At 44.4% G+C, this 17,909-nt stretch overlaps 1 protein-coding gene across 1 annotated transcript in view; it reads left to right on the forward strand.

Annotated features, from left to right (window-relative positions):
- Positions 1 to 17,909, forward strand: part of ZCCHC24 (zinc finger CCHC-type containing 24) — a 153,918-nt gene that overhangs the window by 37,335 nt on the left and 98,674 nt on the right. The window contains exon 2 of the mRNA XM_034423443.3: positions 10,046 to 10,246. Within this exon, the coding sequence (XP_034279334.1) occupies positions 10,046 to 10,246 (201 nt within the window). The remainder of the gene's footprint in view (positions 1 to 10,045; positions 10,247 to 17,909) is intronic.

Here is a 17,909-nt window from a genome sequence, read left to right on the forward strand (position 1 = left end):
CAAGTCCAACACAACCCTGACACCCCTGGATTAGAACCATCAGTTTTGCTGCCTCCTTTTGGAAGGTGAATTCAAACCTTTCTTTCGCAGTACTCAACCTGTTCTTCCATTCACCAGTTTGAGAGCTATATTATTGAACCTTTGAGGCAGTGGTGAAATCCAACTTTTTTTACTACCGGTTCTGTAGGCGTAGCTTGGTGGGTGTGGCAGGGGAAGGATACTGCAAAATCCCCATTCCCTCCCCACTCCTGGGGGAAGGTTATTGCAAAATCTCTATTCCCACCCCACTCTGGAGCCAGCCACAGGTGGTATTTGCTGGTTCTCCGAACTACTCAAAATTTCCGCTATCGGTTCTCCAGAACCTGTCAGAACCTGCTGGATTTCACCCCTGCTTTGAGGACTACAAAAGGAATAATTGTTTCACTATTGTTTTTCTCTTTATAAACTAGCTTCCTTTTGTTTTCTCTCCGCAAACAATTATTTGTTTGAAACTGATCTGGGGGAAACTTTGAAGGAAGATTAATGTACTGTAACATGAATTCCTTGGTCTTCATTGGCAAGAGAGTTAGGATACCACAGTCAAGGAATACAGGTGGTCATTGAGTTACAACCATTCATTTAATGAAAAAAGTGAGTTAGGACCATTATTCACTCTTACGACCGATGCAGCACGTGATCAAAATTCAGACACTTGGCAACTGGCATGTATTTATGGCGGTTGCAGGGTCCTGTTTTTTTTTTAAATTTGATTTATATGCCACCCTTCTCCGGAGACTCAGGGCGGCTTACAGTGCGCTAAGCAATAGCCTTCAATCTTTTGTATATTTATACAAAGTCAGCTTATTGCCCCCACAACTGGGTCCTCATTTCACCTACCTTAGAAAGAATGGAATGCTGAGTCAACCTTGAGCCTTGGCGAGATTCAAACCTGCAGTAATTGCAGGCAGCTGTTCTTAATAACAGGGTGCTTTAGACCACTGTACTACCAAGGCTCTTGTGATCTGTGATCTCCTTTTGTGACCTTCTGATGAGCAAAGTCAATGGGGAAACCAGGATTCACTTTACAACCGCGTTACTAACTTAACAACTGTAGTGATTCACTTAACAGATGTCTAGCAAGAAAGGATGTAACATGGGGCAACTCACTTAAGGAATGTCTCACTTAGCAATTGAAACTTTGGGCTCAACCGTGGTCATAAATTGTGGACTACCTGCATGCTAAATATTTTGACAGGCGCTCTTCCTTTCTGCACTCTGCACAACATCACAATTAACGTGCCTTGAAAAATCCACAAACGAAAAAGAAATGGTGATATTCATAAAGTCAAATGGAGCGGATTATGTTTTTTGATCTAATCTCCAGTTCTTGAGTCCTACTTGATGGAACGTGACTGAGCTCCTTAGAGTTGCAGTCCTAAAATCTTCCTCAAATAAATTGGTTGAGTTCTGGAGGAAGTTCAGACAGAAGTTGCTTCCTTTTCTTGCAAAGGTTTTAATTGTGTATACTATACACAAACCATTAAAGGTTCTCCATTTTATTCCCTACCACTCAAGATGAAACTAGTGTCCTTCCACTGGCCAGAAAGGAGAAAAACAAAGAAAAACAGAGAAGGAAGGAGCAGATCAAATGGTCTGTGAAATTAATCAGAGTCTTGTTAACTCTAAAGAGCCCAAAGAGGCTAACAGAGCATAACAGAATAAATTAGAATAACAGAGTTGGAAGGAACCTTGGAGGTCTTCTAGTCCAACCCCCTGCTCAGGCAGGAAACCGTATACCATTTCAGACAAGTGGCTGTCCAGTCACTTCTTAAAAACTTCCAGTGATGGAGCATTCACAACTTCTGGAGACAAGTTGTTCCACTGGTTAATTGTTCTAACTGTCCGGAAATTTCTCCTTAGTTCTAGGTTGCTTCTCTCCTTGATTAGTTTCCACCCATTGCTTCTTGTTCTACACTCAGGTGCTTTGGATAACAGATTGACTCCCTCTTCTTTGTGGCAGTCCCTGAGATATTAGAACATTGCTATCAAGTCATCCCTGGTTCTAGATTAGCCATACCCAATTCCTGCAACTGTTCTTCATATGTTTTAGCCTCCAGTCCCCTAATCATCTTTGTGGTTCTTCTCTGCACTCTGTCTAGAGTCTCCACATCTTTTTTTTTTTTACATCGTGGCTGACTTTGTCTCTTGGAAATATCTGCCATCGCAACCTGTCCATGCTGATAACCCAGAACTCCTGTTGTGATAACCATCCTGACTATCTATTTCATTCACTGCCTTCCCCTTTTATTTCCCTTAGTCTGGAAGAAACAAAAGAAAGCAAGAAACAACCAACACTTCCTTGTTCAACTGCTGAATCTGTAAAAAAAATAAAACAGAAAACAAAGGAATGAAACTAAGAGGGAGGGAAGACACCAGAGGTCTGGCTTTTGTGGCAAGCAGCCCAGAAACTTGCCTGTCAAAGGGAGGGAGTGGGGAGTCCCTCTCTCTCTCTCTCTCTCTCACTCTCTCTCCCCCTCCCTCCCTCCCTCTCTCCCTCTCTTTCTCTCTCTCTCTCTCCCTCTCCCCCATCCCACCCTCCACTTTCCCTCTCTTATTAATATAGTCTCATTAGCTCTATTTCCTCCATTTCTTCGACATTAGTATAACTAATCCTTGTCCTGCAATGAGTTGGCCATGAGAAGTTGGTTGCGGCGAGTTGGACAGGGCAACTTGGCCATGGTAAATTGTCGTAGATGGGTCCCTGTCGGGCTCGGGAGAGATTGATCAGTAATTAGAAATCAAATATAAATAAATGTAGGGCATGTATGCAATACAACTGCATTCCTTGCTTTTATTTTGAAGGCAACAGTTAGCGTATTTTTCGGACTATAAGGCGCACCTAAATTTACAGGAGGAAAACAAGAAAAAAATAGCTTTTGGCCTCTGCGCATCGGATTTTCGCCCTCCCAGGCCCCCAGAAGCACTCTGCAGTGCTCCATGTGGCCCGTTTTTGCCCAAAACACGCCCATTTTCACCAAAAAATATGCCCATTTTTGGTCTGCAGAGTGCTTCTGGGGACCAGGGAGAGCAAAAACGTGACATGTGAAGGGCTTGGGAGCCCCAAAATGCCTGTATTTGGTCTATAAGACACACCTACATTTTCACCCACTTTGGGGAGGGGGATACTCTGAAAAATACAATATTTTTTTCCAATTTGTGTGTGTGGGGGTGCACGCCTGCCTACACACCTTCACAATAATGTCTTGGTCCTATTGGTTCAGTCCTCCACAACACTCCCAGTTTCTCGTGTGGCCTCTTGGGAAAATTATTTATCTACCCTTGGAAAGTCTTTGACAAAGAGAAGATTCGGCACTTTGGAGCCATCTTCTGCATATTCACCCTTCTTTTAATTGTCAGGATTTTAATTTCTCGGTTCAGCCAGAATTTGAATACATTTGTAAGGAAGTGCATTTTGGTGCTAGGCCTTGGGCAAAGTTTTTGTTCGATAGAGCTTTGCAAACAGAAACGACAAGGTCCTTTTTTCCCTTGACTTTGAACTGACACTAAAGCCAGCAGGCATCCCAAAGCAAGGGGGGTGCAATTAACAAGGAATAGTTAAATGACCACAGGTTTTCTGCAGAAACAAAACAAAAACAGATGTGGATCTAACTTCTCTGTATGGTTTCTTTTCGTAAAATTCAGAACAGGGTGTTTAAGGCCATTTTAACCCACCACAAATAAGCAATTACTTATTTTACGTGTTTGACCTTTCCTGGCGTTTTAAAATTTCACATATTTATTTCAATACCTTTGGGTGCCAAGAATGTCCTGGCTTGTGTGTGTGTGCATGCATTTTTTTTTTTTTTAAAAAAGGTTCTCGTCAAACTTCTAACCGCACAAGGATTGTTGAATGCAAGAGCATCAAATAATTGCTCTTTGTATCCGAATAGTGTTGCTTTCCCATTTCCTGAATGCACCGATTCATTCTTCTTCCTGCGGACTTGCAGATGGGGTGCGAACTTCAATGCCCATAATCCTCAGCCTGGAGTCCAATACATCGGAGGAGGAAAGCCAGTCTTGCTTATTTCAGCCAAAGAAATGTTGCCTCTGTTTGTCTGTTGGCCTAAATGGTCTCTCTAAGAAGACCACGGGGAGACGTCTGAAATTAAATCTGGGTGCAATTTATATTGGCTGTTGCAAGCTCAAAATTAACAGCAATCCCACCCCCTAACACCCCCGCCAGCCCAAAGGAGTATTGTAATACACCTATCATGGCAATGAAACATGAACTTCTGGTTTAATAGAATGGGCAGTGATTGTTTGATGCAGTTATGTATATTCTTAAAACAAAGCTTTGTGTTGTGGCCCGGCGGCGGCCAGTGGAGCTGGCAGCAGAGTCAGACAGTGAGGAGGTTGGGGAGGAACATGGGCCAATCATGGGGGCTGGGCAAAGCTCAGACGAGGGCTCTGCATCTCAGGCAGAAAGGGAGATAGACAGCAGCGAGGCAGAGGAACAGCTGGAGCACGTTCCCAGTGTGCGCATGCGCAGAGCTGCCAGAAGAAAAAAACAACTCAGAAAGCAGGGTTGACTTGAGAGTAAAGCCACACCTTGGAGATTATTGGCCCCTCCCATAGGAAACAAAAGAGGAGCAAATGGGGAGGGAGCTTTTGCAGGAAACAATTTGTTTGTTCGGTAGTTTCAAGAGTGGAAAGTTCTGTTTGTGACTCTAAGAGACTCTGTGCCAAGTTTTGCCTAACTCTGCATTTGGAAACAAGTTACATGGCAGCTTGCCAAGCGAGATAAAATCTGTGTTGATAAATATTCCTTTGAAAAACTGTTTGGACAAGCCTTGCTGACTGTGAATGAAAGTAATTCACAGTTGTGTAAATAGAAGAGGTTTTGTTGGGACCAATTCCTGCTTCCTTCTTTTTAAGGAAGCCTTGGTCAGAACACATCGTTTACAAGTAAGAAGTGGGTAAGAAAGCCTTGAACTCAGCCCGGTTACTGAAATCCCACCGCAGATTTGTTACGAACTGGGCCCCAACTTTGGTTTTATTCATTTGAATTTTGATGGGAGTCAGATAAATAAATTCTGTCTCTCCCTCGATTATCATAGAACAAAGATTCACAGGGCTGGAAGGGGCCTTCGAGGTCCTCTATTCCAACCCACTATACCATTCCGGACAAGTGACTAGCCAAACTTTTCTTAAAAACTTCCAGTGATGGACCACCTACAAACACCAGAAGGCAAGCTAACCCATTGATGAATTGTTTTCACGGTCAGGAAGTTTTATTTATTTGTTTGTTTATTGAATTTATATGGTGGTCCACTCACTCTCTGTGCCTCTGGGCAGCTTACAAAAAATGAAAACCCAATATATAAAAACACCCCACCCCCAATGACAACAATCAACCAAACAAGCCACTTGATGGCAGTGGTGAAATCCTCCATGGGTTGCCACTGGTTTGCTGCCCGCACATGAGCGCTGCATGCCAAATGCGTGATTTTGTGGAAAAAGGAGGCGTTTGAAGGTAAGTAGAACAGCGAGGGGGGAACAGCTGTGCCACGTGATTTAAATTTGCTAGAAAGCAGGATTTCCTGTTTTCTAGTGAATATAAATCATTCGGCACAGCTGATCATTGGAAATACCAGTTCAGACAATCCGGTAGCTTTATTTTACTACCGGTTCGCCCAAACTGGTAGCGTTTATTACTACCGGTTCGCCCAAACCGGTACGAACTAGTAGCATTTCACCCCTGCTTGATGATCTCACTCTAGAGTTCTCAGGCTCGTGGGGCAAAATCAGATTTTCTGAGCGTGCAAAGGAGGATCAAAAAGGGGGGTCAATCTAATCTCTGTGGGGATGATGTTCCAAAGGAAGGGAGCCACCATGGAGAAGGCCCTTCTTCTGGGCCCTGCCAGATGGACCTTCTAAGTTTCTCCTTAGTTCCAAGTTGGAGCTCTCATTGTTATTATCCACCCATTGTTTCTTTTCTTGCCCTCTGGTTTGATTGATCTATGTCCCTATGATTGTAACTGTCACAATTTCAAATGTGGCTTTTGTTTGAATGCAGAATAAATCAGAGGTGCTCACCTAAAAAAAATAACTTTGGGATTGATCAAATCTTGCTAATAATTGATTTATTTATTTTTTAATTTTTAAATATTGGAATACTGGGATATTAGAAGGATATTAATTTGTTACAAAATGATCCATCAGGAGACAGTAAAGTTTTATGAAGAAATGTTAGAAATAGCGACAAAGAACTATAAGAAGCAGATAGGAGCATTTAAAGATAAAGATGTGAAAGTAGAGGGCACTCAACAAATGGTGGGAAAAGATGAATATGATACACAGAAGACAGCTGAGAAATTAGAAAGAGTGGTGGAGGAGACAATGCAAAATAAACTACAAAAAGATAAAAATGAATTAAAAGCAGAGAAAAATACTGAAAAGGCAGCAATGACAAATACTAATAATGTTGATAAATAGACAATCCCTTGAGAGCTTATAATAGAATAGAGGGGGTGGGGGAAGGAGGAGCTCACAAAAACAAAGAAAGGGTTATGGATGGATATTCAAAAGACGCAGCAGAAGGAGATAAAGGATAAGGCAGAGGGAATAATCAGTTTGTGTAAAAATGTTAGAAAGACATATAGGATTCCAAGAGAGAAATATAAAAGAATCACCAAAAAAAATCAATAAATGATTTAATTTAATTTAATTTAATTTCCAATTTATATACCGCCCTTCTCCCTGAGGACTCAGGGCGGTGTACAGCCAAGATAAAAAACATAGGATACAAATATTAAAACATTTAAAAATATATATAAATTTTGGCCCGAAAGTTAAGAATCACAGACTAATTAAAAGAATTTAAAAATTTTAAAATTTTAAAAATTTCTTCTTAGGCCAACCCGGCTTGTTGAAAAAGATGGGTTTTCAGGGAACGACGGAAGGCATTGAGGTCCTGGATTCTTCTTATCTCCGGGGGCAACTGATTCCAGAGGGTAGGAGCCCCCACAGAGAAGGCCCTCCCCCTGGGGGCCACCAGCCTACATTGTTTGGCTGATGGCACCCTGAGGAGGCCCTCTCTGTGGGAGCGCACGGGTCGGTGGGAGGTCGTCGGTAGCAGCAGGCGGTCTCGGAGATAGCTAGGCCCTATGCCATGGAGCGCTTTAAAGGTGATAACCAACACCTTGAAGCGCACCCGGAAGACCACCGGGAGCCAGTGCAGCTCGCGCAGGAGCGGTGTTACATGGGAGCGCCATGTTGCTCCCATCACTACCCGCGCTGCTGCATTCTGGACCAGCTGGAGCCTCCGGGTGCTCTTCAAGGGGAGCCCCATGTAGAGAGCGTTGCAGTAGTCAAGGCGAGAGGTGACGAGGGCGTGAGTGACTGTGCACAAGGAATCCCGATCAAGAAAGGGCCGCAACTGGCGAATCAGGCGAACCTGATAAAAAGTCCCCCTGGTAACAGCCGTCAGATGTTCCTCCAAAGACAGCTGCCTATCCAGGAGGACTCCCAGATTGCGAGCCCTTTCAGTGGGGGCCAAAGACTCGCCCCCAATAGTCAGTGATGGAGTCAACTGACTATATCGGGATGCCGGGAGCCACAGCCACTCAGTCTTGGAAGGGTTGAGCCTGAGCCTGTTCCTCCCCATCCAGATCCGCACAGCCTCCAGGCACTGGGACATCACTTCAAGGGCATCGTTGGGGTGGCCTGGGGTGGAAATGTACAGCTGGGTGTCATCAGCGTACTGGTGGTATCTCACCCCAAAGCCACGGATGATCTCGCCCAGCGGCTTCACATAAATGTTGAACAGAAGGGGCGAGAGGACCGATCCCTGCGGCACTCCACAAATGAGAGGCCTCGAGGTCGACCTCTGCCCCCCTGCCAACACAAACTGCGACCGGTCGGAGAGAAAGGAGGAGAACCACCGCAACACAGTGCCTCCCACCCCCAACTCTTCCAGCCGGTGCAGCATGATACCATGGTCGATGGTATCAAAAGCCGCTGAGAGATCTAATAGGACCAGAACAGAGGAGTAACCCCTGTCCCGAGCCCTCCAGAGATCATCCGCCAACGCGACCAATGCCGTTTCCGTGCTGTGCCCAGACCTGAAACCCGACTGGAACGGATCTAGATAGGATGTTTCCTCCAGGAATTGTGGAAACTGTTGCGCGACCACACTCTCAACAACCTTCGCAATGAAGCGAAGGTTGGAGACAGGACGATAGTTAGCCAATATTGCTGGGTCCAGGGACGGCTTCTTGAGGAGAGGCCTCACCACCGCCTCTTTCAGGGCAGCGGGGAAGTGACCCTCACTCAACGAAGCATTAATGACGCCCTGGAGCCAGCCTCGTGTAACCTCCCGGGAAGCCAGTACCAACCAGGAGGGACACGGGTCCAGTAAACATGTGGCCGCACTAAGTCTCCCCAAAATCCTGTCCACATCATCGGGAGTCACAGCATCAAACTCCTCCCAGATAACATTCTCAAGACTGTTCCTCGTCACCCTGCCCTGATCTACCCAGTCAGAGTCCAAATCCCCCCGGATCTGAGCGATTTTGTCATACAGGTATTGTCCGAAATCCTCCGCCCTGCCTTCTAAGGGATCCTCCCGCACTCCCAGATGGAGCAGGGCGCGGGTCACCCTAAACAGGGCGGCCGGACGATTCCCTGATGACGCAATAGAGGCGGAAAAGTAGTTAGACTTTGCCGTCTTTATCGCCACTAGGTAGGTCTTAATATGCGACCTTACCAGTGTTCGATCAGATTCAGCGAGACTGGCCCTCCAACCGCTCTCCAGGCGTCTTTTCCGGCGCTTCATTTCCCTCAGCTCCTCAGTAAACCAAGGAGCCGCCCGGGATCGGCATCGGGTCAGAGGCCGCAAAGGCACAACTCGGTCCAAGGCCCCACCAGCCGCCCGATCCCAGGCGGCTACCAGGTCCTCGGCCGAGTCATGTGCTAGATCCTCAGGAAATGGCCCAAGCTCTGTCTGGAACCTATCAGGATCCATCAGGCGCCTGGGGCGGATCCATCTAATTGGGTCCGCCTCCCTGCGGCGAGGGGTCGCGGTTCGAAGATCTAGGCGAAGGAGTGAGTGGTCAGTCCATGACAAGGGTTCCATGTCTATATCCCCTATAACAAGACCACTCAACCACTGGCCAGAGACAAAAATCAAATCCAGAGTGTGACCTCCCCTGTGAGTAGGGCCGTGAACTAACTGGGTCAGGTCCATGGCCGTCATGGAAGCCATGGAATTCTAGAAAGGCTGAGAGATGATGGATAGAGAAACAATATTTTGTAAGGTAGTAACAATATTGAAAATCAATATACAAATTTATATTTGTATAAAATGGTTTGTCGTGAATGCGACTGCTTGAGGGCTCCTGGATTGGAGCTGAAAGGCGAAAGGGAAGCAGTATGCTCCTTCCCATATTGGGGTAGACCAGGTGCTTCGATAGAGCAAGGAGGCTGGTGTGATGCTGTGCCAGCAGCCTGTGCAGCTGACACTTGAGTCAGACAATGAGGAGGCTGGAGAAGAATTGGTGCCAGAGGCGGGGATTCAGCCAGGGCCTTCAGAACCTCCAGAAGCTTCCATAAGTGAAGAGGAAGAAGAGGAGGAGCCTCTTCTCGATGCATGGGCGCGCAGAGCTGCCAAAAGGCAGGAGAGGCTCCTCAGGAGAAGGTCTCCTCGAGAGTAAGGCTTGGGGCTAATTGGCCACTCCCTTAGCCTATTTAAGGAAGGACTGAGGCAATTTGCAGGGAACAACTTCGTTCACTCTCCTTCATGTCTTGATCTTAGTTCTCTACAAATTGATTCTGGGCTTTCTGCCAACCATAGTAAGATTACGATTATTTATTCTTTGGATTCTTGTAGGCTGTTAAGAAAGTTAATTAACAGCCTTTGTTTGAAAAAGACTGATTTAATTTAGTAAACTAAGGTTTGTACAGACTTTGTGTGTGCTGCATTCTTTGGGGTCCGTAAAAAAGAAGAAGAAATGCTCACCTTGGGAAAAACAACAACAACTAAATTTATTTATTTTTTCTTTTCCAGGCCTTGAACAGCAGTCTGTATAAGAGTGCCTCTCCTTATGGATCTCTTAATAACATTGTGGATGGCTTGAATTCCCTTACGGAACATTTCTCTGACATTTCCCTATCATCAGATGCCAGAAAGCCAAGCAAGAGACCTCCACCAAACTATTTGTGCCACCTTTGCTTTAACAAGGGACACTACATCAAAGACTGCCCACAGGTAAGGACCGTACAATCTTTGGAGACCTATTTCCCGCTCCGTTATCAACAAATGAGGTTGAACATATATATATATACATATATCTTTTTTCCTTTTTCATAGGCTTTTATGTTCATATTCTTTCTAGCCAGGTTTTACCTACGTAAACTCAGTTGTTTACTGTAAACCTAGGGCTGTAGAACAACTGAGTTTACGTAGGTAAAACCTGGCTAGAAAGAATATGCATATACATATATATATATATAGTCTTTGACTTATGACTACAATGGAGCCCAGAATTTGTGTTGCTAAGCGGGATAGTTGCCGAGTAAGTTTTGCCCCATTTCATGACCTGTCTTGCCACACTGTTGTTAAGCGAATCACCAAGGTTTGTTAAATGAATCGAATTGTTGTTAAATGAGTCTGTCTTCCCCATTGACTTTGCCTGTCAGAAGGTCACAAAAAGTTTGACCAGATGACCTCGGGATGTCGCAACCATTTATTTATTTATTTACTTATTTATTGGTTCGATTTATATGCTGCCCTTCTCCGGAGACTCAGGGCGGCTTACAATGCGTTAAGCAATAGCCTTCATACTTTTGTATATACCTGCTTAGTAGGGCTTTGGGGGGCCCCCCTAAGCGGTGTTCTTTTTTATACACAGTCAGCTTACTGCCCCCACAATCCGGGTCCTCATTTTACCTACCTCGGAAGGATGGAAGGCTGAGTCAACCTTGAGCCTGGTGAGATTTGAATTCGCAGTAATTGCAGGCAGCTGGCAGCTAAGAGCTATTTAACAGCGCTTTAGTCCGCTGCTCCACCAAGGCTCCAACCATCATAAATAGGAACTAGTTGCCAAAGCATCCAAATTTTGATCACTTGACTGCAACCGTCGTAAGTGTGAAAGAAGGTCCTAAGTCCCTTTTTGCAGTGCCATCGTAATTTTGAACGATCATTAATCGGATGGCTGGAAGGCATCCAGTGGTGGGATTCAAATTTTTCCACTATCGGTTCTCTGGGCATGGCTTGGTGGGCATGGCTTGGTGGGGTGGAACCTTGCTGTGAGTGACATCGAGTTGACCATGCACACTCAGTCACATGTCCCACCCACCAAGCCATGCCCACCAAGCCACGCCCACATAACCCAGTAGGAAAAAAAATTGAACTTACAGCTATTGCAGCCTTTCTACCTATTTTCTGCCCAGGGTCTGAGGTGGCTAAACTCAGAATCTGTCAAAGGCCTCCTCCTGCAGGCCGCCCACTCTCCCTTCACCATGCACTACCCTGTTTCCCCTCCTTCAGAGGCCCTCGCCCTTACTCAGGGGTGAAATCTAAAATTTGTTACTACTGGTTCTGTGGGCTTGGCTTGGTGGGTAATGTGGTGGGTAATGTGACTGGTCAACTTTTTTTTTTTTTTTTACTTTTAAAAGCTTTTTTTTTACAACCTTAAGAGGTTGCAGAAAAAAATGCTTTTAGAAGCCTCTGACGATCAGGCAAGTCAGCTTGGATCACCAGAGGCTTTTAAAGACATTTTTTCCCCCTACAACCTCTTCGATCGAAGGGGTTGCAGAAAAAAATGCTTTTAAAAGCCTCTGATGATCCCAGTTGAGCCGCGCAATCATTAGAGGCTTTTTTTTTTACTTTTAAAAGCATTTTTTTTGGCCGAAGAGGTTGTAGGAAAAATGCTTTTAAAAGTAAAAAAAAAAAAAAAGCCTCTGATGATCACGCGGCTTAGCTGGGCATGCGGGGGAGGCGCAGGGATTTTTGCTACTGGTTCTCCGAACCACCCGCCACCATCACTACTGGATCGGGTGATCCGGTCCAAACTGGGAGCATTTCAGCCCTGCCCTTACTCACTCTCCCCACTTCCTCCCCCATAACCATATCTTTCTCCATCCTTACCTTACCTTCCTCCTGTGGCTAGTTGCCAGGAAAGGCAAGCCAGGGCTGAGCCGTCGCCGCTGGGCTCCCCTCTAGCCCGCATTTGTTTGCCCCCCCTTGTCACGAGATGCCTGCAGCCGCCACATCTTTTTTTCAATGCGAGAAGTCTCCCAGCTGCCACCTCTTTGCCAGACGGAACCCAGTCGGTAGCAGCAGCTGACTGCAGGCTTCTTGCGCCAAAAACTACAGGCCTCCTCTTCTCAAATGCACTGAAAAAGAGCTTCAGTCAGTCCCATCGTCACCATCGCCACCCTGTTTTTTGCGCCAGCCGCGCATGCACACATCATTGCCTGCTGTGTCAGAACAGTCCCTACGGTGCAGCAGGCAATGGTTTCTGCGTGCGTGGCTGGCACGAAGAACAGGTCTTCTCCAAGATGCTTCAGAGCTAAAGAAGCTTCTTGGATGAGAAGCGAAATGGCTTCAAAGAAAAACCAGAAAGTCCAGTTGCCTCTTGAAAAAGCATCTTTAGGTCAAAGGAAAGTAATGTGGATCCTTCCTTAGCTTCTTCCACAAAAGTGTGAGCCAAAATCACCCTGATTTGGACAACTGTGTGAAAGGGACGTCCGGATATTATTTTTCTCACAGCTGTTCCTACTCCAAAATACTTCCAAGTGAAAATATTTTTATGATTTGTCCAAGTTGAAGCTAATGTCCAAACTTTTCCAAGGTGACTCATGATTTCTCAGTGGAGATCACACTGTACTTGCCACGGTCCAACATTGTCATGTCATGGTCATGCCAAGTTGAAAATTCTCAAGGCTCTTTGGTGAAATCTTTTTCTACAAGTTAATCCAGAACCTTGATATTTCAGGAGAATTTAGAAAGCAACGGTGAAACCTCATGAGAAGTTGGTGATCTTCCGCACGATCATGAGGACTTTGAGTGAGATCTCAATCCCTCGATCATGAGAGATCTCAGGAGTGAGGGAACTGAAATTTTGTGAGGTTTGATGGTCTTCTGAGATTTTAGCCTCTGAATATTTAATATACTTTGTGTGCGAAAATTTTGTATGAAAATTTTGTATGCTCTGTTTTATCCCGGCTGTTCACCGCCCTGAGTCCTGCTGGAGAAGGGCGGTATACAAATCAAATAAATAATAATAATAATACACATAAATCAAGCACATATTTATATCACTGAAGACATCCTGATGCTTTGTATAGGTAGTCTTGACCACAATTGAGCCTAAAATGTACATTAGTGGCCAAAATTGTAGAAACCTTTTGGGAAAAGTGTATTTTTGAGGTATGATGGCTAATAACATCACTTTTTTTTTGGAATTTCAAGACAATCCTATTCCACTGCTGGAATGGCCTGGGAATAGCCCAGACCTTAACCCAATTGAAAATCTATGGAGCCAGCTAAAGAAACTTGTTAGTCAGAAGCGACCCAGCAATAAAACCCAGTTAATAGAAACCATCATTCCATCTTGGTTTCACATTATAACAGCTGCAGAACTAAAAAGACTTGGTTCATTCCATGGGCAGATGTTGTAAGGCTGTAATTCATGCTAAAGGTTACCCAACTAAGTATTAACTGACATGGTGAAAATTTTTGTATATCTTGTTTTTTCTACATGTTCCACTTTTCATCTTTATACTGTAACTGCTATTCTAATAGCAAATCTTTCATAAAAGTTATTGCATTACATTCCTGATTAAATGCATAATAATTAACTCAAAAAATCTTACATATGTTAGAATTAGTTAGATTTCTTTTTAAGCAGGCTTCAAAATACTCCTTCCTGTGTATGTGTACAGGGGCAAGGGAAAAATCTCAAACAATAGAAAATTGGAACCAGTGCTCAGGAGAGATAAGAAAGCTGACCAGATACATAGTGATAAGTAACCAGGACAAGTAAGAATAGCAGAAGAAAACAAGCAGCTGATGTAAAGTAATCTGAGCTTTCCGTTATTAGATAAGATAGCACTAATTTGAGGCTCAGTTGAATTAGGCATTTGCCCAATCAATTTTTTTTCCCCTAGTGCAAAGTCAGTTAGCAAAGACCAGATGCAAAGAGTGATGGGCAAAGTGGACATTTACTAAGAATTGAGGAGTAGATACGCCTGTGTAAGGGGTGGGTTCTACATTTTTTTACTACCGGTTCTGTGAGCGTGGCTTATTTTGTGGGCGTGCTTTGATGGTCATATGACAAACAATTCTTTAGGATTTAGCAGAAGTACTGGTCTACCAGGCTTTTAACTGCTTGCAGAGCCATACCAGTCTACCCATTTGTTTTTGGAGCGTTCCGGTCTACCCATTTGTTTTTGGAGCGTTCCGGTCTACCTACTTGTTTTTGGAGTACACTGGTCTACCACCACACTGCCTTTTACCGTTGATCAGCTTTAGGGCGGTCCTTTGAAGCGCCGCGGCAAGAGTTTAAACAGTTTTTTGCCGCTCTGCCACCACTGAGAGCATTGGAAACCACTTTCAGGCAGCTTGGCCTCAATTGCCAATCTACCAACACCGAGCGGTTTACAAGGAGCGGATCGGTTCTAGCCAATCAGTTGGGAGGCTTCTTGGCTTCTCAATTTAAAGCTAAGGTGTCTTGTTTTTTTTTCTCTTCTTTGTCAAGTGAGCCCTGATTTTTTCCTTCTAGTTGATCAGTTGGAATTTGGGAGGCAGCAAATAGATTGGGGGTGGGGCCAGGCAGAGGTGGTATTTACCGGTTCTCTGAACTATTCAAAATTTCCACTACCGGTTCACAAGAACCACGAAGAACCGGTAACAACCCGCCACTGCCCTGTGTATCTACTTAATTCCACTAAAAATTGTGGATTTTCAGGAAGTGTGAGAGGATGTCAGCTTTCTTGGTGCTTTGATGTGTGTTGGATTGTTTCCTCTAGAACAGGGGTGTCAAATTCGCAGCCTGTGGGCAGGGTGCATCACTCACTGGCCACACCCATGCCTGGTTTAGCAAAGGGGAAAAAAGTCAGGATACATCACGTGGCACATGCACAGTGAGTGCCAAATGTGCGCTGCGTGCATATGCGCAGTGCACATCAAAAGGAGGCTTGGGAAGGTAAGTAGAACAGCGAGGGGGGATCAGCTGTGGTGCGTGATTTAGCTTCGCTAGAAAACAGGACAGCTGATCGTTGGAAATACCGGTTCAGAGGAACCGGTAGCTTTTTTAAACTACCGCTTTACCTGAACCGATAGCTTTTTAATCTTACAAGTTCACCTTCCATTAATGAGATGTTTAGACTGAGGTTACTCCTTTGCTAAGGGACCTATTTAATATTGATTATGAGTGTGTGAGAGAAAGAGGGAAGGAGAGAGGATCCCACAGCCTCAGTTTTGATTTTGTCTCATCTTTTTTCACCTCGAATTTGGATAAGGTCCTTGGAAAACAAAAAAACCGTATCACAAATGTTAAGTTCTTTACCAAACTGGCTTATTTAGCAGCCTCCTGCTGCTCTTCTTCTTCTCAATCAAGGTAGATTCAGGTTAAGATATTAGCATGTTGTTGACACGCAGATCAACCAGCTGAAGATCACAAATTTTCTTGCCAGGATTTTTGTCTTGAGCTTCTGCCAAACTCTGCTTCCTCAGTTTTTGCCTTCTAGCTTTCTGAACCTCCATTAAATCATCTTGAGAGAAAGAAAGGGAGGGGGGAAGGCAGGTGAGGGAGGGAGGGAGGGAGGGAGGAAGGAAGGAGAGAAAGAAAGACAAGAAAGAAGAAAGGTAAAAGAAAGGTAAAAGAAGAAAGAAGAAAGAGAGAAATAGAAATAGAAAGAAAGGCAAGAAAGAAGAAAGGAAAAAGAAAGAAGAAAGAGAGAAATAGAAATAGAAATAGAAAGACAAAAAGGAAGAAAGAAAGAAAGGAAAAAGAAAAAAGAGAAACAAAGACAAGAAAGACAAGAAAGAAGAAAGGAAAAAGAAGAAGAAAGAAGGAAAGAAAGAGAGAAAGAAAGAAAGAAAGGAAGGAAGGAAGGAAGGAAGGAAGGGAGAGAGAGAGAGAGAGAGAAAGAAAGAAAGAAAGAAAGAAAGAAAGAAAGAAAGAAAGAAAGAAAGAAAGAAAGAAAGAAAGAAAGAAAGAAAGAGGGAGGGAGGGAGGGATCAAGCAAGCTTTGTTATTTAAATATCAACATGTGGTTTTGGGAGTAAAAAAATGTTGCTGTTTCTTCCCACTGTGTGTGCCAAACTGCTTGGAACTGTCTGCCTGACAAAGAGATTGTTTCTTTTAGTATTCAGCTTTCTATCTGGAAGATAATAGCTGCAAGATAATGTTCTTGTTATCGGTGGACTTGGTTTTTACACCCTATATTTAATGTTTGGAAAATCAGGATTGGGAAGAAAAAAACCAAAACATTTCACTGACTTTGTAGGAAAGAGATCATCTAATTTCAAGCAGGATGAAGGCAACCTGATGCTTTCTAGATGATTTTGGACTACAGTTGCTATAGGCCCCAACCTGGCAAAAATCAGAGATCAGAGGCCATGGATCTTGCAAACCATACCTACCATGGTGTAAACATGGTTCAAAATGATTTAAGAATGGACCCATTTTCCAGAAAAACAGAGAAGAAGAAAAGGGTGTTCAAACAAAACAACAACAATTGATAGTCTAGTACTGTGATGATGAACCCATGGCACATGTGCCACAGATGGCACGTGGAGCCATATCTGTGGGCATGCGAACGCTGCCCTAGCTCAGCTCCAGCGCATGTGTGCCAGCTGATTTTCGGGCCTTCTAGGCCCACCAGAAGTTGGGAAACAGACCATTTCCTGCCTCCAGAGCGCTTCCGGGGAGGGTGTTTTCACCCTCCCCAGACTCCAAGAAAGCCTCTGGAGCCTGGGGAGGGTGAAAAATGGGCCTTCTGGGCCCACCGGTAACCTTTTTGCCATTGTGTGCCAAAAGCGGGAGGAGCGCGGCAGGAGCACACACACATGCGCAGGGAGGTGGGCTGTGGTGGGCATTGAATTATGGGTGTGGGCACATGCGTGCGCAACCCCCCCCACTCCCCCCGCTTTTGGCACGTGACGGCAAAAAGGTTAGGCATCACTGGTCTAGTAAGTTTCAAACTAAACTGACCTTCAGGGCCAAAGCAAATTCAAACTCAAAGGTGTCTTTGCAATAGAATCAGGTAAAATATTGAAAAGACCGGTTCAGTCCAACATCAATCAAAGTTTTCCTCACTTTTATTTGTTTTCATGCTTCCTTCTCATTCGGGTTTTCTAGCAATTACCATTCCCCGAAGGATATTTAACAATGAACAACGTCCTTCTTAAGGTGTTAGACCCTCTCAGATTTATTTGGTAGAAATGGGCAAAACGGGTCTGGAGACTGATCGTTTGGTTCTCACAGCACTCAAAACACCTGGCATCTCGTGGGAAATTGGCAGCTTTCTCATTTGAAGACGTAGATTAATGCGACCGCAAAGCTCTGAAAAGCCAGCTTGGTTTATAATCATGAAATAAATAATCACTTCTTTTTTTTTTTTTTTTGCTAAATTATTGTAGGGCATTCAGATTATTTTTCCTTAAACCAGCAATTCAATGGGTTTCACCCCCTTTTACTGCCTTTCTGGCCACAATTGTTAAGTGAATCCCCCCAGTTGTTAAGATGGTAACACGGTTAAGTGAATCTCATCAGAAGATCGTAAAAGGGGATGCAGTAACCCTGGGACACTGCAACCGTCATAAATATGTGCCAGTTGCCGAGCATCTGGAATTTTGATCCCTTGACCATAGGGAAGCTGCAATCGTTGTAAGCAGTGGTGGTATTTATTCGGTTCAGATC

Source organism: Pantherophis guttatus, chromosome 6 (assembly GCF_059756535.1).
Source record: "Pantherophis guttatus breed Tessera chromosome 6, ASM5975653v1, whole genome shotgun sequence".
NCBI lineage: Eukaryota > Metazoa > Chordata > Lepidosauria > Squamata > Colubridae > Pantherophis > Pantherophis guttatus.